Raw genomic sequence first — 26,500 nt, forward strand, 5'->3', positions numbered from 1 at the left:
CCTCTTGAAATCCCTTAATTACTTCCGTTTACCTATCTAGCCTCTCTCAAGGCCGCTACATACGTAAAATTGGCGAATCTTGCCTGGATTGAACCTAGCTTGCTTAAAAAAAGCTTGTAAATCGCGTTATTCGTTGTAAAACGTAAACTGTAAATTATTTTACAAAGCATAAATCAAGCACACTTGCAGGGAAAGAAGACACACTGACTCACGGTAAGGTATTCCATTCATTAATATGATTATTCTATAACCAATGTTAGCTTAAGGTACGTTTAATATTTTTATTGTAGAAGTGTTTTAAACAAATGTGAAGGTAGAAATCTTATTATTGTAACGGCCAGAGCGCCGAGCGAGTTCGGTTATTTTGTAAATCGGATTGTTGTTGTAGGAGCTCACACGAACACGTGTGCAGATAGATGCCAGAAAGGACCAGATCAAACTAGGAAGTGCTTTGCCAGGGTTTATTGCTGTATTAGAAAGCCTAGCTAGTTAGGAGTGTTTTACTAATAGTTACGGCAAAAGAAGTGTACAATTCTTTTGTCTGTGATATGTTAGGATATTCATTTTTAACTTAGTTTTCATTCCAAGTGTTGGTAATGCTTACCTCTCAGCTTGAATTCAGCTTAGAGCACTCTCGCGCCTGCGCGGTCTCAACCAGCCTTCGTTTTCGCTCACAGCGGCAGCCATGTTTGTTATCTCTTTCAGAATTATTTAAACCATTTAAGCAAAGTAACGTAAGTCTCAAAGTTTTAACGTAAATAATATCAATCTCGGTACTAGTATCTATCGTCCTGCCAGAGAAATTAACGTAATTCGTCTTGAATAAGAAAGTAGAATTTTGTGTTGTAAATTGCCTTCGCATTTACAGAGAATCAGCTGATTCGCCATCAATGCTAGCACACCGTGGTGCTAACCCGCTCTTCTCGCCTCACGTGTTTCACCTCGCATCGCTCACTCGCGCGCTGAGCGAAAATTTCATTTCACTTAACGTAACCTCATTTACCATTGTTTGCTAACATCGTTTTCAAATCCTTACCGTAATTTTTCACTTGTCCTTACGTAAAGTTAACGTAAATCTTAAAAGTAGAGTAAATTACAAGAATTGTTAACGTAAAACGCGTCTTTGTAAAATTTCATATTGAAACGCAAATCATTTCATAAGCGCAAGCCGCTAACATTAACGTAAAAATCGTTCACCATGAGCGCGTTATCATTTTCATAAAACGTTATCCAAAAGCAATTCTTTCATTAAAAACGTTAACGTAAGTAAATCATTTAACGCAAGTTGCGTCATATTAAACTAACATTAGTAGTTCAATTCAAATATAAGGGAGTTCATTCATATATCATTTTTCACCCTCTCCGAGAGAGAGAGAGAGAGAGAGAGAGAGAGAGAAAACCAGAACACAGTATTCACGAAGCCAAGAGTACTACATCTTACCATTATTTTAGTCTCTTGTGTCTTTCATTTACACAGCGTGATACTTACGCGCATGTGTCCATTGCAGTTTGCAAGCATTTATTTATTTCATTTACCGAGTACTTCAGCGAGGGCCTGAGCATTTCTAAAATTTTCATTACCTGTCGTTGCCCGAGTGGTCTTGTTCATTTTTATCCCAAAAGACTTGCGTGTACCGCAAGCACAATTCGCACAGTGTGCCACGCAGATTCATTACTTCCAGACAGGGAAGTCGTTACCAGTTTAGGACTGGCCACCACCAGTGCACGTCAGGTCTTACCATTTCACAGTGCCACTAATTCTTGACACTGTCCATCGACTGGCTGCTGAAGTACTCCCACCTTTTACTTTCTCTCCTCCACTATTACCCTCTGCCATGAGCAGTGCCATTTCACTTCAGTATATTTAAGTATACTGCATGTAGTGTCCGGGACACACCAGCACGATACCAGTGCTCCAAGGAACGCCTCCATAAGGGCCATTGCACCTGTACAGGCTGTACAGGTAGCCATTAAACCTGCGTGTCCGTCCTTACGGAACGCACAAATAATTAGTGTGTCCGTGTACAAGGGTCAGTGATCCTTCGGAACACTCAACAAGGGAACGCCTCCCAGAAGTGCCGCAATACCAGCCCTAAGTGCTGACAAACCTGCGTGTCCGTCCTTACGGAACGCCCAATTCATTAATGTCCGTGTACGAGGATCAGTGATCTTTCGGACCATCCCAAGGGAACGCCTCCCCAAAGTGCCCGCAAATACCAGCACTACTAGTGCTGCCCAAGGAACGCCCTCCTCATAAGTGCCCGCGCACCTGTACAGACGTACAGGTAGCCCTATACCTGCGTGTCCGTCCTACGGAACGCTCATTCATTAGAGTATCCACCATTTTGGATCACTGAACCAAGGAACGCCTCCTCATAAGTGCCGTGCACCTGTATTGGTCCTACAGGTAGCCCATTCCAACGTCTCCCAAGTTGGGAACGCCCGTAAGTGTGACGTGCGCCGCACACTTCATTTGATTTTTTCACCTCATCAGAAGGTGCCAGTCACAAAGTGCCACGAGCACCCAGTCTTTTCACTTTTTCATTACCACGCTCGCAGACCACATTTCCAAGTGAGTGCTACTTTCCACAGTAGGCACTCCATTCCATTCAATACCCTTTCCTGGCCTTTATTCTCATTTTCATCAGAGCCTCTACTGCAGCCTAAGGGAAATGTCTTCCCCTGCTTCCCGCGACTTCTTTGCCAGAGAGCTAGAGAAGCTCGGAGCCCTCATAACTCTGGGCAAGGAGGCTGGTTACACTGGACCAGCACTTGACCAGTGGATAAAGACGCAGCAGCCTGCCGCACGCCTGCAAGAAAAGAAAGTAAGAGAAAACCAGAGACAAGCCAGAGAAGCAGAAAGGAAGGCAAGGGAAGAGGAGCGAAGCTGAGCTCGCTCTCAAGGAGAAGGAATCGACATCAAGCAGGAGAAGGCCCGTAAGGAGAGTATCCTAGCTCAAGCACTCGGCCAGCTTTCCAGCCCTGCACCCACTGTCTCTCTTAGTCCCGCCGTCTCTGGTCAGCCTGACATCCTTTTTCGATTTGCGAGCCTGGTCCTGATCCAGTGCCGGAGATAGAAATTCCTGCCGCATCCTGCCAGCCTTTTACCTTTTTACCGCCTACCTCCTCCCTTTTGGAAGAGGTAAGCCCCACCCACCAGTTAACCCCGAAATTGCTTCCGAGGGTAATTCAACGGAGGTTCCTTAACCTCCCCACGTCCCATCACTGCCAGAGAGGACTCTTCACCTGTGCCAGAGCACACTGCCAGCCAACCTTGGTGACTCCGCAGATTCGCAACCTGTGGGGCCATCTCGGCCTTATCATCCGTGCCACGGAAGAGTTCTGGAACAAGTTCTGCAGAGGACTGTGGTCCGCAAGGGTCACATGTCTGCCAACTACGGAGGGTGTGCGAACCACAATATTCCTGCCGTCGCAATGGCCATTACTAATCCTTCTTCTCTAGGACCCCCAGCTAAGGGCCCTATAACCGTCGCACCCCTCCAAAGTCATTATCAGCCAAGCCACGTCAGAGCCTACGACGACTCTGGCGCTCAAGTCTCCCTGATACGGGAAGACAGAATTCCCGGTAGGGGCTAACGTTGATAGACGTCGATTGATCACCATTGAAGGTATCAATCACATTAAACTGATCCTTCCGACCGTCCAATTGAGGGTCACCAGACCTCACTTCTCCAAGAATGTCTCTTGCAGTTGCAAGCTACATCCCAAGGAGGTTCAACGACCTCCTCCTAGGGCAAGACATGAAGTCTCCCTACACAATTCAAAAAGCCTAGGGGTCCTAACCCCATGTCAATTCACTCCAAAGCAAGGAGTCACCGAATTCTACTTCCTCTAGGAAGTACATCCACCAACAGTCTCCCCCGTTACCAAGGAGGGAGATTGACCATTCACAGTTCCGTTGCAAGACCTGTAACGTAATAGGGCACTCCACAAATTGGCCTAGGTGCCCTAGCAAGTTATGTGCAGCGGACACTGTCCAAGTCCCACAAGGCTTAGCCTTCCAAAAGAGACAGGACCCTCTGTCTCCCATTTCCAAGGGCACGCTGAGAGGTATTGCACCTCCAGTACCCGCCACAAGTCCAGTCGACCTCAACTCTCTGCCAATGCCACTTGGCAGCACTGAGCAGTGCCAAGCTCCGTCCAGCCTGGACGTAGAGCCACCACCGAACTTGACCTCTGCGCCTGGCCCCGAGCTAGCGCCGGCGCCTAACCTTATCAAGGATCCTCATACAGGAGATCCTCCAACAGGCATGGAGCTTACCACAGCCCATGGCCAATCACTAGTTCCTTCTTCTTCATCCTTACCTCTGTCGCCCGAGGATGACCTCCGGCAGACCTACCTTTGTACCTCCTCTGGAAAACCAGGAACTGCCCGACCAGGAGTCAGCCTGGAGTTTTCCCCTCACGACGGTTGTCGCAGCAGCCGGAGTGAGGGCCTCCCCTGCAGTAGGTTCCACCTCTGCGACGGTTGCTGCAGAGACCGAAGTAGGGTGTTCTCCTGAAATCCTTCAGGCTACCACTGCCTCTGCTCCTGCCGGCGTTTCTGGCCTTTCCCCAGAGTCGGTGCCTCCGTCTATTCCAAGGACTGGTATAGCCAGGTCCTGGAGGAAGAATAAGAAGAAGAAGAAGAAGGGACGTAACCAATCATTAACAAACTAACCCAAGAGCCACATGCTCTCCTTGACACCTGTGCCCGAGGTACAGGGTCGCATTCATTTGCAGAATGATCCTGGCACCTACCCAGAGAAGGTAGCCAGCCTGATCTCTGCCAGTAGCACTAACCCTCTAACCCCTAGCCATTGTAATACTAACCCTCACTTAAATATAATTACCTCATTGCATTTCCCTCCTGGTCAATTAACCACTCATCATCCCCACGCATCATTACCTCTCATTATGTATTTTAACAGTTCCGTCGCTGAACTACTGCTGTGCGTACCACACTCTGGAATGATTGCGTCTTCATTTAACTGTATTGAGTAGGTTAGGCTAATGATTTAGTACCAGGGCATTAGGTTAGTAGCAAGTAGAATTTTCAAGTAACCTTATCTAGGGGTAGAGTAGACTGTCGTCACAAGACAACCCGTAGTTATTACTTAGGCTAGACTACATCACTACATTAAGTTAGTACACTTAGCATCTTTGCCTATAAGTTAGGTAGGCCACTGTAGTTAGCTGTGTCGCTGCTCAAAAAACTTCAAGTTGGAGTAGGAGAACTGGGTAGTCGAGACGATCAATTTATTTAAGCCAAGACCTTCACGCCCGAAAGGGAGTGAATGCCTTCTTAACAGGGGGAGCTGTGACGTTTATAGATCGTTCGTCTACCCCGCAATTAATTAATTAATTCGATTTGGAAAACGGCAGCCATTTCTTTTAGAATATCAGCTGATTTTTTAGTAAACGCGGGAAACCCAAACCCGCCAGCTAGAGATAGGAAGTTCCCCAGTTGGGGGAAAAGAGTCTTAAGGAAGGGTGTAGCAGATTGGTACTTCTTAGACCTATACCTTAAGCTCTCTTTCCTGTGACCCCTCTGCTGGCTGTATGCTTGTTTTCCAGGATTTGCCTTGATCGTGGGGGGTTAAGCTGACCTCCAACCCCCAAGCAACCCAACTGAATTCTGTCTCAGTCGGCTGCGAGACGTGATCTCGGACAGAGGTCAAATTACCTGCCTTCCTGTTAGGCCTACCCAGGGTGTGAGTGGTGCGCCGATGACCCAGGCCTCAGACAAAGGGGGCCATGATTTTCTACAAAGGTCCACACTGAACACGACATCCAGGTACGTCTTGTGGAACAGCATATTGCCAGTCTCTCCCTTATCACCTATTATAATTTTGATCCTCATTCTCCCAATTCAATTTCCAGCAACAAAAGGAATTCATCCCTTTGTTCCCTCTCACTGCCTCATGGCCGCATGCTTCCCCTTGTGTGATCGTCCCAGACCAATGGAGTCATTGCATACTTCAGTGAACCTTAAAAGTTCCTTCTCCCCAGTATTAGAGAATTAATTAATCAAAGCAAGAAGTCATTTTTCCTTTTATCTTGTTTAATCTGGGATTCTTTTCCAGATTCCATGAGTCACGTGCCGTCTCTCTGCCCGCTAGTGTGCATTACCCAAGTTTTATGAAACCAGCTCGAATTAGTCACACTTTAGCCAGCTACCCACTTGTGAGTGATTCTAAGCCCCAACGTGGGGGCCAATAGCATTTATTTCCTCCAGGCCAGCACGGGCCTTTTTGTAAATAAATAGTTGTTAAGTAACGAGCTGAGTTTTCTGGCGACCTTCCCTCTAAAGAAATTAATAATAACTTTCAGCTTACGGTAAGTTAAAGCAATTCCCTCTTGAAATCCCTAAATTACTTCCGTTTACGTATCTAGCCTCTCTCAAGGCCGCTACATACGTAAAAATATTTATACACGCATATTATATATATATAATGTAGTATGTATGTATGTATGTATGTATGTATGTATAACATGATACTGTTCACATATAGGCACGGTCAGTCATTCATCTAAAGTTTCCATATATAACTGAATATAATCAAGAGATAAAATCAGCTACTGATTATCAAACTATCAACAAAGAAACAGCCATGCATATACGCATTTATGTACTTGACATAAGATAGAGATTAAAGGCAAATACATATCTTTCTTTATAAAGACGTAACGCTTCCATTTCTGAATATAATAACTTTATGAATTCTAGACATAAAGGCTGATATAAATTATGGAAGGCTAGGGGTAATGATTCTCGCCAAGTCTGGCTTTGAAAACACGTTATTTACACCAGATATTTCTAGTGCTGATGACCGCAGTCTTTGCAACGACAGCCTTCGTGTACGAATCAATCCACGTCTCACCGTTTGAGCTAACTTGAAGAACAAGATGGACTGATTCAGCAGAGCCTTGCGCGTGTCACAGGTCTCGTGGAGGGCCGTGGCGGCCTCCAGGACCGAATAAGCCCTGGATCTGGCCTCTAGGCCGGCGTAATGGCCGCTCGACGCCATCTTCTCGGCTTTCTTCAAGTGCATGATGCACTTGTCTTGAATTTCCTGTTGGGAGTACAGAGGCCAATTGAGTTTTGCTTCTTTTTAATGACAGTCTTTGGCATTATACATTATAGATTTATCAAATGAAAACCTGAAACAATAATTAATTAACCAGGATATTTTTACACGTAATATAACTAATAAATTTCAATATTTAACTTTATACATCATAAATTCATTAAATTAAAATCTGATACAGTAACTAATTAACCAGGGCATTCTCCGTAACTTTATGATTCCAACTAGTTTTCCTTCTGCTACTTTCATATGCACTACCTTTCTACTTTCCATACTAATTGTTCCTCGTCCCCAACCATCTGTCACTCTCAATTTTAGCCGCCGGACACAAGTCTCTTAATTATTATTATTAAATTATTATTATTATCATCATTATTATTATTATTATTATTATTATTATTATTATTATTATCATTATTATATATTTACATTTTTGGACACTTTCTACTGTTTTTCATTATGATGAATGCCTAGCATTTATTTATATGAAAAAAGGCTCCAAATTTCAACATTTCAGCATTTTTCTACTGTATTTCCAAATGTGCTATTTCCCTAAATAACTGTTCCTTACATTAACATTTCTACATGCTGCTACTTCTACAGCACCTAGCTACTCCTCGCATCAATACTACCACGTGATGTCGTTTCCTCATCTACTGCATCACTGTCTAACTGCGCTTTATTTCAGACACTTCAAAGTGCTGCAACTCGAAACTGACCTTCGCCGTCGCCTGCCTCTTCATGTGTTCATGCAGCAAGATTTCGGAGTTGCCCTGTGACTCTCCCAAGCCCTGTTGCTCGGACACCTCGTCACGAAGCTGCTTCAAGGCCGTTACGGCTTCAGTCAGGTCCTGAATGAGAAAGAAGAGATCTGTAAGATTTTGTGATCAACCATAACGACTCATAAGCAGATATTATTCAAGTTACACGAACTGAATTTCTTAGGTTTGCGGAACACCTCTTAGAGTCATCGAGGAAATCCATTCATAAACACTGTCTGTCAGTAAAGTCTGACCATGAATAATGGGATGTTTGTCTAATGATGCTGAGATGACAGGAAGGTTTATCAATAAATAGTTATTATCTCTCTCTCCCTTGATATTAAGAAGGGTTCATGTGCAAATCTCTCCCTCGCTATCCCCCTCAGGTCTAATATAAAAGGCTATGCAAAAACTCTGTTCGTCTGTCTGTCTGTCTCACCTGATACAAAAGGCAGAGTGCCAGCACTGTTCCAGGTGATGCTTTCTAGCGGAGAAGAGTCCATCCAAGAACCGCCTTCGGTCATGGAGAGACTCGAGATAGTGTTCGATTTGGGAGCAGGCTGAAATTCGTGAAAAATAAGAAATGCTCGTTAAAAAACTGCAAAAAAGGTAATTTATGAGAGGACGACTAAGTTATAACTGGACTGATCTGAACACCTAATAGAAGAGGCATACATCACATAACTAGCATACATACTTACATACATACATACATACATACATACATACATACATACATATATATATATATATATATAACTTGATCACGAAATATATAAAACGTGATGCTATATATAAATAAAGGTGATGCCACGGAGGAAAATGGAGAGGCGAGAAAGCCAAGAACTTTCGGTCTAACACGACCCTTTAATTAGGCATCACCTTTATCTATATATATATATATATTATATATAATATATATATATATCTATATATATATATATACTAAATACATATATATATAAATAAATACTTAGTATGTATGTATGCATGTATGTATGAACCCTTTAGCATATAAATACATAAAAATACAAAATTAAATTATTTATTAAATACAAATCAATATTAATAAAAAAATGACTATGACCTGATCCTTATAAGCATACTGAAACATTTTGTAAAACAAAGTTTACCTTCACAAACACAGTAAATTATTCAAAGGTAGCTTGAAAATAAGTCCAAAAGATTGAAAAATATACACGTATCTTGCATTCTCAAAATGCCTTGCCCTACTCACAGAATTCTATGTTGGTCTTAATCTGAAGGGGTCTTGAATCAAGGGTAGCGCCCTCGGCTGCCATGCCCCTAAGCCTGGCTAAAAGGGCCTGCGCCTCCTGCAGGGTGTACATGGAGGCTTCGAGGATGGCCCGCTTGTGGTCGTGCAAAGCTGAGAGGAGTTGACGTGCCCCCTCGGCGTCGTTGGGCATCACGTTGTCAGTGTACGCCCTCTCGGCAGCGTCCATGCAGTCGCTGTATTGTCGTGCCTTCCTGCAGAAGGAATAGACGAGGTAGAACCAGCGTTGAATTTTTACTACTACTACTACTACTACTACTACTACTACTAATAATAATAATAATCATCATCATCATCATCATCATCATCATCATAGGAACACTAGGCACGATCCCAAGATCCTTGAAAAGGAATCTGGAAAAACTAGAGGCTGAAGTAGCTCCAGGACTCATGCAGAAGAGCGTGATCCTAGAAACGGCGCACATAGGATGAAAAGTGATGGGCCCCTAAGGAGGCAGGATGCAACCCGGAACCCCATACTATAAATACCACCCAGTCGAATTGGAGTTGTGATGTGAATAATAATAATAATAATAATAATAATAATAATGTTCTTTAAGGTCCACAGTGATATACTAATGGTAGCACTAGTGAAATTTTATAAAAGTATGTAAAAGCCTTCGAAACCTATCTTGGGTTCAGTCATTTTATTTTTTTCCCCAGAAGATGAACCGAGGGTAGGGTTCGAAAGCTTTTACATAGTTATATAATATTTTACTACCGCTACCATTAGTATATTATTGTGGACCTTCAACATTATTACGTGTGCCCTCGTAATTGAGATTTCTACCTAATGATAAGAATAATAATTGTATTTCGGTAGATGAAACCTACTCACATGGAACAAGCACACCAAAGAGGCCACTGACTTGAAATTCAAGCTTCCAAAGAAAGTTGGTTTCAAACCCTCCCACCACTGGCCCCACACTGCAGCAGTAGCTGATCACGATACAGGGGCGCGAACGCCGTATATCTGAGCAGCATGTCACGACACTATCCACCATACCAGCGGACCAGTATAATAATAATAATAATAATAATAATAATAAGAAGAAGAAGAAGAAGAAGAAGAAAGTAGTAATAATATAATAATAATAATAATAATAATAATAATAATAATAAGAAGAAGAAGAAGAAGAAGAAGAAGAAGAAGAAAATCAACAAACACATGGTAGGTTCTTGTCTAAGCATGAGTTCCAAAGACCCTGTGTGATGGAAGGTGGTTTGAGAGAGGAACAAAATCAACCACTCAATCTTGCAGAGATAACCAAGTTACGCGCACACTACGTACAGGGATTCTCGATGTACCTACGCAGACATTCGTGCTATTCACATAACGACCATTTACTAAAATCGTATAAATAGTAATTGACTAACTTAGAATGGAATGCGCATGTGAGAAAGAAATTAAAAAGCCACGATGCGTTTAGCAAGTGCAAATAAAATATCATAAAAACATGAAATTAAGAAGATTCGTTAACACACTACACGAATTACATGCAGCGTCATAAATTAGGTAATAAACTTGGAATCGTTACTGAACAGAAGCACCTGAAGTGCCATAAAACTTCTATTAAGTAAATAAATACTATAAAAATTTACAACTAGAAATGAAGCACATTGCTAAGCAAAGATATAGTTAAAACAGACTAACAATTAAACACTGAACGTGCATAACATACCATTTATAGTACACAGAAGATAAATTTCAACCATAAACTAAAGAGTGGAGGTTACGTGCTCATGGAATAGTCGAGGAAAAACCAATAAAGAGATAAACGACTAATGTCCTGCTGGAAGCCATTCAAAATACGAAGAGTAAAAAGTCGTAAACATAAATCTTTGTGAGCTCTGACTTGAAACCCATAAAAGCGAATGAGGAAGAAAATGTACATAAATGTTCATCACTAACTTCTTCAGGCTACAAGGACCCACAAACATACATAAGAAAACGCCAAAAAATAAATGCAAAATTGTACTAATTGTTAGCTAATGGCTACCCAAGTGCAAGAAAGCAATCCATAAACGATAGTAAAAAATGTAATTGCTCCCTGTCAGTTATATAGCAAGGTCATCTCTTACAAAGAGATTACTTCATACAAATTTGATAATATAATATATATATATATATATATATATATATATATATATATATATATATATATATATATATGCCAAATTAAAAAAGAAATGAAATTCATTGATGACAGCTGATGCCCCTCCATTATTTCTTTGGAAAATTCTAAAACGAAAAAAAAACTTTACTGATGAAAACCAGATGTATTTAATTTCTATTCGCAATCCCATTTACGATCAACATTTACTACTCTTACCCCCAATCATATCCTCTGAGAGTCTACTAAAAAAAAGATTACTCATCAAAAACTTGATATATTTAACCTCTATCCTAATCACTATTATGCCCATGGAAATATTTTACAAAAACATTATTAACCAAAATGTTACTATATTTTATTTTTTAATCTCTATCCTTAATCCCACATTCGCTAAACATTTACTGCACTTCCACACTATTATATCCTTTGAGAATCTCCTACAAAGAGAGTGCTAATCAAAAACCTGCGCAAGATTTACTGCAATAACCCTCTAAGATGTCAGACTCGAAGATAAGCAAAAAAAATCGCCCCGTCACTCAGCCGGACTCTCTCATAAACAAAGCCCGCGCTTGCGAAGGCAGGTTTGCCAATGAAAGACGCCGATATGCATCAATGTCACCTGGAGAGAGAGAGAGAGAGAGAGAGAGAGAGAGAGAGAGAGAGAGAGAGAGATGAGAGGTCCTTCTCGGTGACCCAACCCGCCAGGTAGAGGTCAAACTCTGAGAGAGTAACTGCGCCTCGAGTTCTCCCCCCAGGAGGTACCGATAACTTGCCCGTAAAAGGTGAGAGGGTGCCCATTGCGACCCTTGTTGCTCCCAAATTGGGCACTACGGGAACCAAACTGAAAGCTCGCGTTGCTGTTCTATTGTTTTTTTTTTTATTTAAGGCTTAAGTAGAATTTCTACATGGAGATGGATGCTAGAGAGAGAGAGAGAGAGAGAGAGAAGAGAGAGAGAGAGAGAGAGAGAGAGACTCATATTTTCATTTTTAATAATGCGTTCATATTCCGCAATTTTGACATGTCAAGTTGTGCTACTTGCCTTCAACGACAGCAGATCCCAATACATTTAAAATGACCATAAATCCCGTATTTCTAATGCAAGAGGATATAAATAGTATGACAAAAAGACTGAAATCTTATGCCTCCTGATTAGGAAAACTTCACCAGTAGCAAATGAGGCTCAGGTGACTAGATCGTCTTGACTTGAATCAATAATGATTATTCAAGAGCCGCATCACACTTTAAAGGCCACTCACCCTGCCCAAAGAACTAACAGAATTATGAAACGTTACATTAAAAATCCTTAAAATGCTGAACATAACATTCGTAGGTTGCCAGACTCACTGTTCTGTAAATTGCACTAGATTCTTCGCATCATCCATTCTGAAGCCCATAATGCATTGCTGGTTGCATTCTACTCTTCATTCGTTCTCTTCAATCTCTTCTCATTCCGCTGTCAAATTTCAACTTCAACTTCCCCCAGAGTTCGCCTCTCACTTCAATAAAGACCCAATCCTTCGGGCGAACCCGATGAGAGTTTAGAAATAAGAATCGGAAGTCTTACAAGACTAATCTATATCCTACCAAATAAAAGCAACCTGTATCCTTAAACTTCCTCTGTATATAACAACCGAAGTTAGTGGGTGGTAAATTTCAAGTTTAGACCAGCAGTTGTTCAGCCCGGGGCCAACTTCTCTCACCACTAGCTTACGATTAAGTTAGCAATGTGAAGCTATCTTGTTCCGTTCTTCGAGACGGTACGTAACGTTGTATCAAACTAATATTATTAATATATAAAGCACTCGCATAAATCACTGGTTCAAATACTGAATAGGGACATCCTGCCATTAGTCCCATATTACATGCACTTACGATGGTGTTTATCACTTGGCATCGATAATATTTTTATTTGGGTCTCTAAGGGAATACCCTCAGACACAGAGAGGTATGGTACCGACCTCCAAAGAAAAGATGATAAATTACAAAAATCAACTTTAAAGTCATTTAAAGTTTAAAAATGAAAAACAGCAAGTATGGTCCAATATAATTCCTTTATCAAAATGCTTATGACATTATGGAAACCAGCGGAAAAGTATAGAATACATACATGCAAACATACATGAATACGCACGGACGTACAAGTGCGCACACACACATATGTATGTACATAGACACGCATATAAGATCACCTTCAAAACTGACATATATTGAAGATGAAAGCAAGTAGCATAATTAAAAACTAAAAGTTATTTTTTTTTAAATCCAATATCACCAGACAATAACACGACACCTTATCCCAGCCTTTGTATGCCAGTCGACCTTGATACCAAAATAACAAATAAAAGCGTGTTGCGTACACGAAATTTGAGAAGGGGTTGTCTCCGGCTGAGATAAGGCACCAGAGGACCACATCCTTCCAAAGGTGAAATGAATCCTTCAAACCACAAAAGGTGAGACCCATTATAATGAATGGAGAAACTTGGATTTAACGTGACCCTCTCTTTTTATATTTATATATATTATCAAATTTATATACATATATTATTAATTTATATATATATATATATATATATAAAATACATATAATATATATATATATATTATATATATATAATATATAATATATATATATATATATAGGTTGTGAACTGATTATCTCTAAAGCTGAGGGATTGACTAGTGTCGGCAAGGTCCGTGGTCTCAATCTCGGCCTGCTAATCCTTATTCGGCCCATGTGTGAATAAGTAACGCTCATCATTGTTTGATACAATTGATTTTTTTCTCTTTTTCACTGTTAGTGGCCCGTTTTGCAAAATATTACTTGTTCTCGAAAATGACAGATATCACTTAATTACCTCGTATGAATTCATGTTTATCTTTTTAACACACAAACAAAGGATACAATGAAGTAATAAAAAAAATAAACAAGGGAAAAAGTGCCTTAGTTTCTTAGACGCATATAGACTAGAGTTGTTTGTACAGCGCATAATGCAGTATAAACAGCGGCCCATGAACTTTCAGCCACGGCCCGGTGACGACCTGGCCTATAGGGCTGCCAGACGCACGATCATGGCTAACTTTAACCTTAAATAGAATAAAAGCTACTGAGGGTTTTAAAGGGCTGCAATTTGTAATGTTTGATGATTGGAAGGTGGATGATCAACATACCCATTGGCAGTCCTCTAGCCTTAGTAGTTTTTAAATTCTGAGGAGGACAGAAAAAGTACGGACTGACAGACAAAGCCATCTCGATAGTTTTCTTTTGCAGAAAAATAAAATCGTCAACAGACCAACCTCATAACGGGTTTATCTAATTTAAATGATTGTTGGTTAACCGCTCGCCCTCTCAACAAACTTCAAACTGAACACCATATTCTAAAACCAAAAACTTGACCCCGCAATGAACACACGTCATACCCTGTCCTCTGATACTGCAGTATGTCCTCTGATACTGAAGTAAGTACGCTTGACCTGGGCATATCCTGCCCCCCCCCCCCCCAAACCCCCCCCCCCCACCCCCTCCCAAATCCCTCCACCCATCCATCATGCAGCCCACACCTGGTGAGCGAGATTCATCGCAATTCAGAAGCCATCTCGCATCGACTTATGAGCGGAGGAAGAAAAAGCCGCCTCCTCTCCCAGAACTCGTCTGGACGCCCCGGCTTGTTTACGCTTTCATTTATTCATTTATTGATTAGTTGGTGGCTCGTTTTGGAGTCTTATTCAAATCATATGGCTCATCACTGCCAAATACGTATCCGTATAATGCATCAGACCCAGTGCAAACGAGCTTGCGTGTTTTAAAAAACACACCCTGTGTCACATCTCTATCAAAAAATTATTCATACAACGCAAAATGGACATATCGACGTAGAAAAACGCAACTTCATAAAAAATATCTACATCGCTTGCACATTTCACTCCCGGTAAACATTTGTTCCTTTTCAGTTGGTTTTCAAAACTGCCTTCAGGCGACATAGAACCGGGCAGTTATGACGCGATGTATCACCTGAAAATCAAGTGGAAAAAATGTATCTTAATCACATCTGTTCATCCTGCCTAAGTAACCTTTGGGAACCTCACGCTGTTTTGGGCGCCGTAGAATCTTTGCATAACGTCTTGAGTAAATATATATCTTAGTTTTACCAGACCACTGAGCTGATTAATAGCTCTCCTAGGGCTGGCCCGAAGGATTAGATATTTTTTACATGGCTACGAACCTACTAGTTAGTTAGCAACGGGACCTACAAATTATTGTGGGATCGAACCACATTACATCAACATATTAATTTCTAATCACCAGAAATAAATTCTTCTGATTTCACGTCGGCAGAGCGGGGCGCGAACTCGTGCTACCAAATCAGTAGGCGAGCACGCAACCCACTCGTCCAGCGAGGAACTACCTCTGGAGTGAGATCTCAAGATCTCATTAACCAAACTCTCCTATGTATGCCTTCAGTCCTACTCTAATATTCAGGTATCACATTATATAAGTTGTCTGTTCCTGTCGCAGTCGCCACTTACTCATCAGCCTGTGTCCCAACATGGATATGTTCCTTTCTCAATCCTAGTCCGTCCATTTATCAATGACCCACTTCAACCCTCCTTGTCCCATCATTCCACAAGCAAGAGGCCGCATCTACTCCAGTTTCCATTCCCCTTCGAACTTTCAAAAGGTCATTCTCCGTCTCCTTTACTCTTGAGTGATGCTATCAATGTGCACCTGGATGGCAACAGAACACTGTTCTGCGATACTTTCATGACAAACTACCTTCTTATGTTGCTTTTATTTAATAATGTTCGTATTAACCCCTGTTCAAGAATGTCGAAACTGAACCGCCCATATCTATTAGCTTATATCTTGGGCTCAGAGGAGAGTATGTAGACTCTACAGGAATACACTGAGCCTGTACCTATAATTGAGCCTCTACGTAGTTGCTTTTTTATACCTAAGAATTATATGGAAATGATCAATTCAAACACAAAGCCCAATTCTCATATCCAAGGAGTATCTCCCATCTTGTTCTTCTACGGACATCAGAAGAACAAAATTAACGGCTGGACCGCATCATCACCCAATGCCGCTTGCACCAGCGACCTAAAATCAGCCGCAAGCTGCAACTTTGAGGACATCTTTGATCAAGAACAAAACTATTTATAATTAAAAATACTCATTTTATAATGAGTCTTGAAATGGACAAACAAATACATTATTATGTAACTGTATAAATATTTCATGTTTATTTGTAGTTACATAATTGTGGAGGTTTTTTCCTGTATTATTATTATTATTATTATTATTATTATTATTATTATTATTATTATTATTATTATTATTATTATTGCCAGAGGCGTAAAGAAAATGTTAAACCTTCTTATTTTCTCTGGTTATAAACAACGTATATACGAAATCGAACTGAAGAGATCAACGTCATGGATCCGTGCCATTACTGACTCCTCAACGCTTAAGCGTTTCCTTAAAAGCAAAGTAATATTTTAGTGGTTCATCCCGAACATCCACGTGTATTTTATCTTCTTCAAGAGGACCTTATAAGAGCGTTCAGACCAATAAGTGCAAAAACAAGGAAGAGATCATTCGTTTTTATTTCCTGTCTCTCCGGTATCGCCGTAAATGATCCGGGTTTTACGGCCTCACCACTCGAGATTCATTTGCATTTTATAACTACGAAACCGTCAAGCGTGGTGTTGCTCTCTCTCTCTCTCTCTCTCTCTCTCTCTCTCTCTCTCTCTCTCTCTCTCTCTCTCAAGCAAATTCCAGAATATCTTAAAATACAAGTTTAAAATATGAAAAATAGAATCCGGAGTTGATTTTACAGATCTTAAAAAAATTTGTGTAAATAATAAAAAGGCATACCCACTACGAGTATAGATACAAGGAATATTTAAAGTATGGCTAGAGAAATACAAAGTGTAAGCTCAGATAAGCAATAGAATAACACGAAGTTGAAAGAGAATCTCCACTATAAGGAAAACATATGCTTCCATTATAAATGAACTAAATAAACATTCAGAGATCGGTATAGTATCTTCTTATAATCCTCACAGTATTTTGATGTTTCCTCAAATTAATAACTTTCTTTAACTTACTGTATTATTGATTGGTCCAGCAAACGCAGCGTGAGGTTAGAGGCAAATACGCGACACTTCACTCTCTCTCCTAATGATTTAATTCAGACACCATGACTCTTTCACGGAATGTATCACTCTAGCTCACTCAATAGTGAATAGAATCTTCATTTTATGGTTTGTATGTCAATTGCTGCCTCACAAGAAATAAGAAACTGTCGATATCAAGCCCCCCCCTTTTTTTTTGGGGGGGGGGTTGTTGCTGGCGGAGGGATAATCTCTTCTTGATGTTGCGTGAATAATACTCCCCAATTAAAATGAAAGATCGCTTATTAAGATAAGAATATAATTGATTTTATCCTTCGTGATAAATATACGTAATTGTGGAACAAGGTAAACTCCACACGCCTTTACATGGTTCTACAGATTAAAATGCCCAATTCCGAAAGCACCCAAGATCAACGACAAAAATTTGAAGCTATAATTGGCATAATTTCTCACCTAACATACATATAATTCACACATTCAGATATAGCTATGCATACATACATACATACACACACACATTTAAATTGTATACATATCTAATAAAAGGAGCTCATAAAAACGCCAAAATATAGAAAGAAAGTACTACATTTCAGAGACTGCTGTCTCTCTCTTCAGGTAGGTAATGAATGAGAAAAAGTTAACAGAAAGGCTGTATTTATACCAAGAGATCCATCCACAGGTAAGCCGTTTTAGGTCACCCCCACTGAGATGGAATTCTGTTGTAAAAGAAACTTATTACCAGTCATATATATATATATATATATATATATATATATATATATATATATATATATATATATATATATATGTATGTATACACACTCCTGTACACTCATTTACGCACAAACAATTTTGTGAAGTAAAGCAGAACGCTTTCAAAACACAATGGCAACTTCTCACATGTCAACCAACTTTCGCTTTCGACGAACAAAACTGAATGAAGCATTACCGCCAGATGGTCGGGTCGTGAAAAACTTATTATCACGTTAACCTTCGACCTAAGAGAGAGAGAGAGAGAGAGAGGAGAGAGAGAGAGAGAGAGAGAGAGAGAGAGAGAGAGAGAAAATAAAGTCACTGTTCTAACATAATTCAATAATAATTCATAAGCTTTCACTTCAGGCTTCAGACTTTTGGTTGTCGGCAGCCTAACCTCTGACCTCTGACACGTTCTTTTCAGACGACGTGACAGCCGAAGAGGTAGTCTTGACCTAGTGTTAAGCAGTTCTTACAATTCCTACGTCACCTCTATCAGAAAGGCAGCTCTACACCCACGATTGCAAAACTGAATGAGCAGACGGCCGTGTGAATGAGTTAGTTAAATCTACCTGGCGTTACAAGACTACGGGGCGAGAAGTCTCGTCATTTCGAATGATTTCCTGGGAAAAAATATTTATATGTTAATATGAAATGTCCTCTCATCTAAAATATTTCACTCTGCTAGTGAAGAACCATATTTTACTTTGATTTACTTAGAAAGATTACTTATATAATGGTGGGAAAATAGGAACTTTTAAAGGATGCTGACCTCTGTTCTTACATGACAGCAAGTCAAGTATGTAGTCTCTCTTCCTCTAAATTACTCACAAAAAACTTACACACATACAAATGTGTCATGAACTTAAATCCGCTCATTTCCGGTAATCGATCATAAGTCATTGTTTAATATTGACGTAACGAAAAGACTGCCCCTTAAGAAAGGTAATCCTACGTGCTGGAAATAGGTTAATAAAAACAAAACCTCATCTCCATATTTCAAAAAGGAAGATGTCTCTGAATATTCTTCCTGCATGCAACAACGTCTAGAACCGCCGTCGAGAAACGATAGTTTATAATTAACAGTTGACATATTAACCTGCATTCATATATGTATAATATATACATATATACATATATATATACGTAATATATATATATATATATATATGTGTGTGTGTGTGTGTGTGTGTGTCTGTTACATTTGTATAAAGTGTATATATATACATACATATATATATATATATATATATATATAAGATATATGTATGTATGTATATATGTATGTATATATATGTATATATATATATATATATGTATACATTTGTAACTTATACAAGCCTGATGTTATTTGTATCCACAAACATTAAGTCGCAAATATATTAAAATATTCAATTAACTATCCATGTCTAGCCTACTGCTGTTTCTAAACCAAGCCAGGGGACAAAACACTCATCAATTACAAGTACCCTTAAGTGTAAATTATTCCAGAGGCATATTGAATTGGATATCAAACCCTCCCATATTTGTGGAAAATGAATATATATTACATATATTTGGTTTAATACCATCTTCTGTAAATGAGTCCAGTTCTTTATTGTATTAATGAACAGAACAGCATTTTAAGTGATCAAATCTTATGTATGTATGTATGTATGTATGTATGTGTGTGTGTGTGTGCATCAAGCTACAAATGTCCTTTAATATCCAATTCGCCCTACCTCTGAATTAATATATTTACATATATGTTAACCGAAATGGAATATTTTAGTTGATAATAATTTCGCCCTCTCGTGGATTCGAACCAGCGGACAGAAGAGAAATCAGGACTTCAGTGATGTCTTCGACTTGGCCAAGAAGTCGATAACGTCACTGAAGTCCTGATATCTCCTCTGTCCGCTGGCTCGATTCCACGAGAGGAAGAAATTATCATCAGCTAAAAAATTCCTCTTTGGTTAACATATGAAAGTATATTAATTCAGAGGTAGAGCGAATTGGATATTAAAGGACATTTGTAGCCTAATGCATGTATATGAATCACGGCGATGTGATAAAAATTTGTATATTATATGTATGTATGTATGTGTGTATACGTATATATTATAAATATAATTTTCATCCACTTCCAATCAAACCTACAAAAGAAAAATGTAATAGCAATATAAACAGCATCCATCCGATGGTCAGGCCGAGCATCAGATGCCATTTTCCTTCAGGGAGATGATCCGATAACCCCGCCCTCCTATATTAGGTCTATGGACGTACAAAAGGACAACAATAGCATCCTTGATGATCAGAGCCCGCACTCGTCGTGTAATCCTTTAAGATCCCTTTTTAGGGATTAACCAAAGAGGAAAAGGGATTCGGGTATGAGAGGGTTGAATGAATGCGGTGAGGTATCGGAACGAAAGGTCACTCCCGAGTGTGAGAGAGAGAGAGAGAGAGAGAGAGAGAGAGAGAGAGAGAGAGAGAGAGAGACTCATGAATATCTTAGGAATGTAATTATAATATCCACAATCCCTTCTTAATCTTTTATGAATGGTTTCACTCCAGTGAGATGCGGATTTTTTTTTTTTTTTTTTTTTTTTTTTCTGTATGCTGACATTGATGGTACACAATTTTTGGAGATACTTGCTCGCAAGTTTGCTTCTGAGAGAGAGAGAGAAGAGAAGGTATAATAGCTGCATCATCGTACAAAGTGTATCTCTCCTTATTAACCTTAAAATATCACTTCGTCTCGACAGTTCCCTCAAAAGTTTAAAGCCATATTTCTTTCATGTTTGGGAGGAGGATGAGAATGCGCCTGGCCACTCCCACTAGAAACACTGAAACTCTCGCATTATTCACTTGATTTATTTCTCCAGACGAAAAACTTGCAAATTCAATCATGAACGCTGGCCGAAGAAAGAACGGAGGAAATATTTTCTGTTTTGAAGGAGTAAATTTTTCAACTATCTTAAGAGCGTCTTAAATCTGTTTGAGATCTCATTCTGGGAGGCTTAAAATGCTCGCGGGAGCAATTTCCTTACTTCATACAAAATAAACCTGTGAACGCGCTTAGGAATGTTTAAAAGTGCTTGGAGACTATTTACTTCATACAGAAGGACCAAGAACTGGCCTTGAATCCTCTCAATGCTCAAACTCTATTACAGCATTCAATTTCCTTTCTTACGCTGCATCATATTTTGACTTTTTTGAAAGACAACATCGAGTCACTTAAAGAACTCTCCCTGGCGCATTAAGAAGTTTTATGCAGGACTAATATCATTTTTCGCGTACATATATAATGATCCAAATTGAGAAGCCTCTCCCAAATGCTTAATCATGTTTTTCAGGATTAATCAAAATAAACAAATCTGAAAATTCGCAGCTCAACTTCAGAATTGTTTTACAAGCTCAATTCAATATATTTTTTTTCAAGAAAGAATCAACCTGAACTCTCATTTCTTAGGAACTGAATGATTGATCTTGAAAACTCTCCCGAAACTTTCTCTGAAAAATCTAAAGATATTTTTGTAGATTGTACTAAACTTTCCACGGAGGAGAACTTGCTTTTGAATGCTTAAATACGCTTTTGTAGGATCAATCTAATTTCTTCTACAGAGAGAGATTTAAACATTCAGAATTATTTCCTGTGGAAAAAAAACACACACACACACACACACAGAAGACCTCCGACGTGGTGTTTGCAGCTCCTCTCTGGGTGTTGGTGGTGGAGGTAGACCCAGCAACACCAACCTTCCATATTTGGGACGGAGGAGAGGGATGAGGTAATTCGGATGGATGGAGGGTCAGGCAGGCATGCGGTGGGTGGGAGGAAGAAAGAACTCATGGGTGTGGAGCAGAGAGAGAGAGAGAGAGAGAGAGAGAGAGAGAGAAGAGAAAATCATGCAACATAGGTTACTCGGGAATCTAAAGGTATACAAGAGAGAGAGAGAGAGAGAGAGAGAGAGAGAGAGAGAGAGAGAGAGAGAGAGAGAGAGTATTCAATAGAAGCTTTGCAAGATACTAGAGAACAGACAGAGATAAAGAGAAAGAGAGATAGAGAAGTATTCAACAGAAGGTAAATTCATACTTATGGAGAGAGAGAGAGAGAGAGAGAGAGAGAGAGAGAGAGAGAGAGAGAGAGAAAATTCAATCGAAGATTAATTCATCCTTGTGGAGAACAGAGAGAAAGAGAGAGAGAGAGAGATAAATTCATACTTGTGGAGATCAGAGAGAGAGAGAGAAGTATTCAACAGAAGCTATGTAAAATCATACTTATGCAAAGGAGAACACAGAGAGAGAGAGACAGAGACAGAGAGAGAGACTACAACGCATTCAACTGAAGTAATCTTTAAAGGTAGTGGTCACGCGTGTCCTGACTTCTTCAAAGGCGATTGCGACATGGCTGACACAAGGCCATCTGAGATTTCGGTTACTGATATATTGCCAGATTCTAATATATATAAGACAAATGAAATGAGCATTATAATAAAGTGTCACACACACACACACACGCATAATATATATATATATATATATGATATATATATATAAACATATACATACATACATATATGCATACATACATACACTCACACATATATACACAAACACATGCATGTTTGTGTATCTAAAACTAAGAAGAGGTGGTTCCTGAGAGTGCTAGCCGTCTGGCTCTCACCAAATCTTCTATGTGAAGTTACTAGCCCATGTCCTTCCTCGACCAACTTACGACCGTCATAATTAACTATCTACCAGGTGCATAATTCATTGGAAAGTGCCTAAATATTTGTGTCTCAGCCTGGGACTTTTCGCTGATGAGATTAGGACTTAACAACGTGACCACAAATACCTCTTCTGGACCATTTGTCAGCCAAGATTTAAGAGCCGTCTACAGAAAATATATAAGAATGAATAACTTATATTTTACGAATGTACTACGATGCAAAAACACAAGCTTGATTATTTTACAAACTTCTGACGGCCACATGTAAAGAATTCTCATTGTACCGACTTCTACAGGACCTACTTATCACATCTCTCATACAGCTACCGAAGTTATCTTTTGTCGGCTATACCAACAGATGTGTCATAATGCGTCTCTGCCTTAAATTACTTAAAAGGTGTGGAATAGTTTTCCCATTCTACGACAGTAAAACTCTGGAAAAATCGTACATTGCATTATGAGAAACTAGAAGACATTTTGCTTATTTTTAATCATGCTGATACGCTGATGAATTTTATATTGATAAGAGGCTGTAACGCTTTGCTCGATGATTTCAGCCGCTCAAATACTGTATACTGACATCTTTTTGTCAATATATTTATCAAGAATTTTCTAATTAGTCTTTACCATACGCAAATACGCCTGCAACACCCAAATAATTTTACTATAATCTAAAATCATCCTAGACTAAAATCTAAATGAAAAGAACTGCCTGTTTTTTACAGAAAAAATGAACTAGTAGCGGTTCAAATTTACCGAGCACAGCTGTCAAATTTCTGTTTAATTAAAGTTTACTAATTTAAAAGTAACTGATAGATGATTATATGAATTAGCAAAATATGAGATAACAAAAGATAAGCCATCGCTGTTGGACTATAAAGTACCAAATTCCTAATTAGTCTGATGTTACTGGTAATTATTATTATTATTATTATTATATTATTATTATTAGATTGAGAGAGAGAGAGAGAAGAGGAGAGAGAGAGAGGCTACCACGAGGGTTTAAATGCTGCCCCGTGAGTTAATACAATGCCGATTTAAGACTTACACAATTAAGAACGGATCCGATCAAATGAGGACTTAAAACTAAATAATGATAAACAAATAAGCAGATTTATAAACTACAAAATGATAAAAAGAGTAACATGAAAAATATACGAAAATTGACCTAAACAAGAACAAGTGGATTAGAAGGGTAGAAAGCATAACAAATAGATAACACAGCAACTTTCTTGGAACCTTTTTTTTTTAACACAGCAAAAAATGAACACTTGATTAAGACAAGCGTCTAAGTTAAAACCATGTGAAAATAAGTCCTATGATAAATAATAAGTATAAAAAGCAATGCATAGAAAAATTCATGTGTATGTAAATACATACATCTAACAAAAGATAAGAAGTCAAACAGTAAAGAGATTTGAATATTCCATAATCTCTAAAAATGCAGAAACATAATGATGCCATTTGTCTGCCTGATGAAAAGAAAAAGAGCAAAGTTGTAAGGATAACAAAAATAAGATAGTTACGAAACGAAGGAAAATGTCTGACACTGAACCCCAAGGAAAAACGAGACTCCGACAAATGACGGCAAATCAATAAAAATAAAATACGTTCGGCAGCCTGGGAGCTCTGCATATATCGGAAGACATAGAAATCTAAAAAAATGAAACGGCTCCCGAATGACTTACGAGTGGAACGCCACGCCCATGTCCAGAATTTCCTTTCTGGTCTCCAGCTGGCTGTTGAGATCCTTCCAGGCGAGACCCAGAGACTCGGCCATGGCCGCGTACACTTCGGCTCTGGGTCGCTGCGTTGAGATCAGCTGGTCGGCTTGGTTCAGGAGGTCTTCCACTGGGCTCTGCTTGCTCTGTTGGATTGGAAAATAAAGAGATATTTATAAGATTACTCGTCTACTGCCCTTGATGGAAATGAGGTTGTGCACAGAAAAAAACACACACACAATATATATATATATATATATATATATATATATATATATATATATATATATATATATATATTTATGTGTGTGTGTGTGTGTGTGTGTGTGTGTGTGTGTGTGTGTGTGTGTGTGTATTTAAAAAAATCACAGTAGATGTAAGTGACTTAATTCAATAAGCGACGCTGGAATTTCTGCTATCATTTTCCTGTGGTATTCGCTTTTATATATATACATATATATATATATATATATATATATATATATATATATATATATATATTATATATATATGCGGATCAGTCCTTAAAATTGAAACAATAAAATACTTTGTTTTGCGTCCTTTGTAAAAGCTACTATTTCTTCAACTGTTCTTGCAAGTACGACAGCCATTTTGTAGGTGAATACGTACGTACAAGAAACACAGAAATGTGCACGTGCAGCATGCTTGTATTCATGTAGACATTCACACAGACAAAACACACAAAATTACATTTTAACCTACAACAAATATGAATTCATTGGTTAGATATAGGCACGATATAAGCAAATGGCTTCGACCCTTCACTTCACGAAGAAAAATTACCATATATAAAAACATCATTCTCGTCATTTACCAACAAACATCTTTAGTCTTCCTTCTTATTTATTGCGTCCATAAAAGGTTAATAACGTAAATACAGAATTAGAACCCAATACCAATTTCAGCTAACAGCAGTAAGGTCGAGATAAGGTGCCTAGTTTCTTTCGCAGAGTATAAATAAGCTCAACAATTTATCACGACCATAATGGCTCGACTTCATTGATAAAAAAAAGGTGGTTCTTTATCTTCGAAAATTAAAAATAAAAAGTAACTTCGGCGCAATCGAGTTTTCTATACAGCGTATAATGTTGTATGAAACGCGGCAGTATGAGCCTCTCAGCTAAGCCGAGGAGAGCTCAGCTGCTCCCCGGCTGCGGTCAAGGGAAGGTGCGTCGGCGACGCCTCCAGAATTGGACTCGGCGGTGCCAGACGCACGTTCACCAGTAAATTTAACCTTAAATAAAATTAAAAGTATTTGGGCTAGAGGGCTGAAATTTGGTATGTTTGATGATTGGAGGGTGGATAACCAACATAACAATTTGCAGTCCTCTAGCCTCAGTAGTTTCTAAGAACTAAGGGTGGAGGGACAGACAAAACCATCTCAATAGTTTTCTTTTACAGAAATCTAAGATTTTCTCTTATCGTTCTTTAGTACATCAAAGCAATAATGGAAGAGCTAGATATAAGAACATCCAAATAGTTGAAAATTTTAACGATAATTACATCTTCATATTAAGGGTGGGTTTTCACGATTCAGTAAAAAATGGTTATGCAAGAATGCGTTCCAAACTTTGGTGAAAAAGGAATTAGTTTTCAGAGTATTTAATTTTGAGAAAAGTTTTTAATCACCTCGAAGTTTTCCTTCATAAATAGCTAAGAATTACTCTTCAACTGACTAAGAAGCCCTTTGCAGTTAATCAAAATTCCCCTTTTCAATCGGCTAAGACCAGATGATTTCAACTGACAATGAATTTCTCTCTGTAACTCCTAATTCATCACTTTCAGAAGACAGTCAGCAAAAAAAAAAAAGCATTTATTCCAATTGATTTCGATCAACGAAAAGTTATCAACAAACATACTCCTTAAGGCTTAGTATGCCACAAAAAGTCAACGCC

The 26,500-nt window shown here is 39.1% G+C and overlaps 1 protein-coding gene across 1 annotated transcript in view; it reads right to left on the reverse strand.

The window, feature by feature from the left end:
- LOC135215411 (titin-like) overlaps positions 1–26,500 on the reverse strand; it is a 499,003-nt gene that overhangs the window by 89,111 nt on the left and 383,392 nt on the right. Inside the window, 6 exon segments of the mRNA XM_064250021.1 lie at positions 6,885–7,076; positions 7,811–7,942; positions 8,292–8,314; positions 8,317–8,412; positions 9,090–9,340; positions 24,552–24,730. Coding sequence (XP_064106091.1) covers positions 6,885–7,076; positions 7,811–7,942; positions 8,292–8,314; positions 8,317–8,412; positions 9,090–9,340; positions 24,552–24,730 — 873 coding nt within the window.

Source organism: Macrobrachium nipponense, chromosome 19, assembly GCF_015104395.2.
Source record: "Macrobrachium nipponense isolate FS-2020 chromosome 19, ASM1510439v2, whole genome shotgun sequence".
Taxonomy (NCBI): domain Eukaryota; kingdom Metazoa; phylum Arthropoda; class Malacostraca; order Decapoda; family Palaemonidae; genus Macrobrachium; species Macrobrachium nipponense.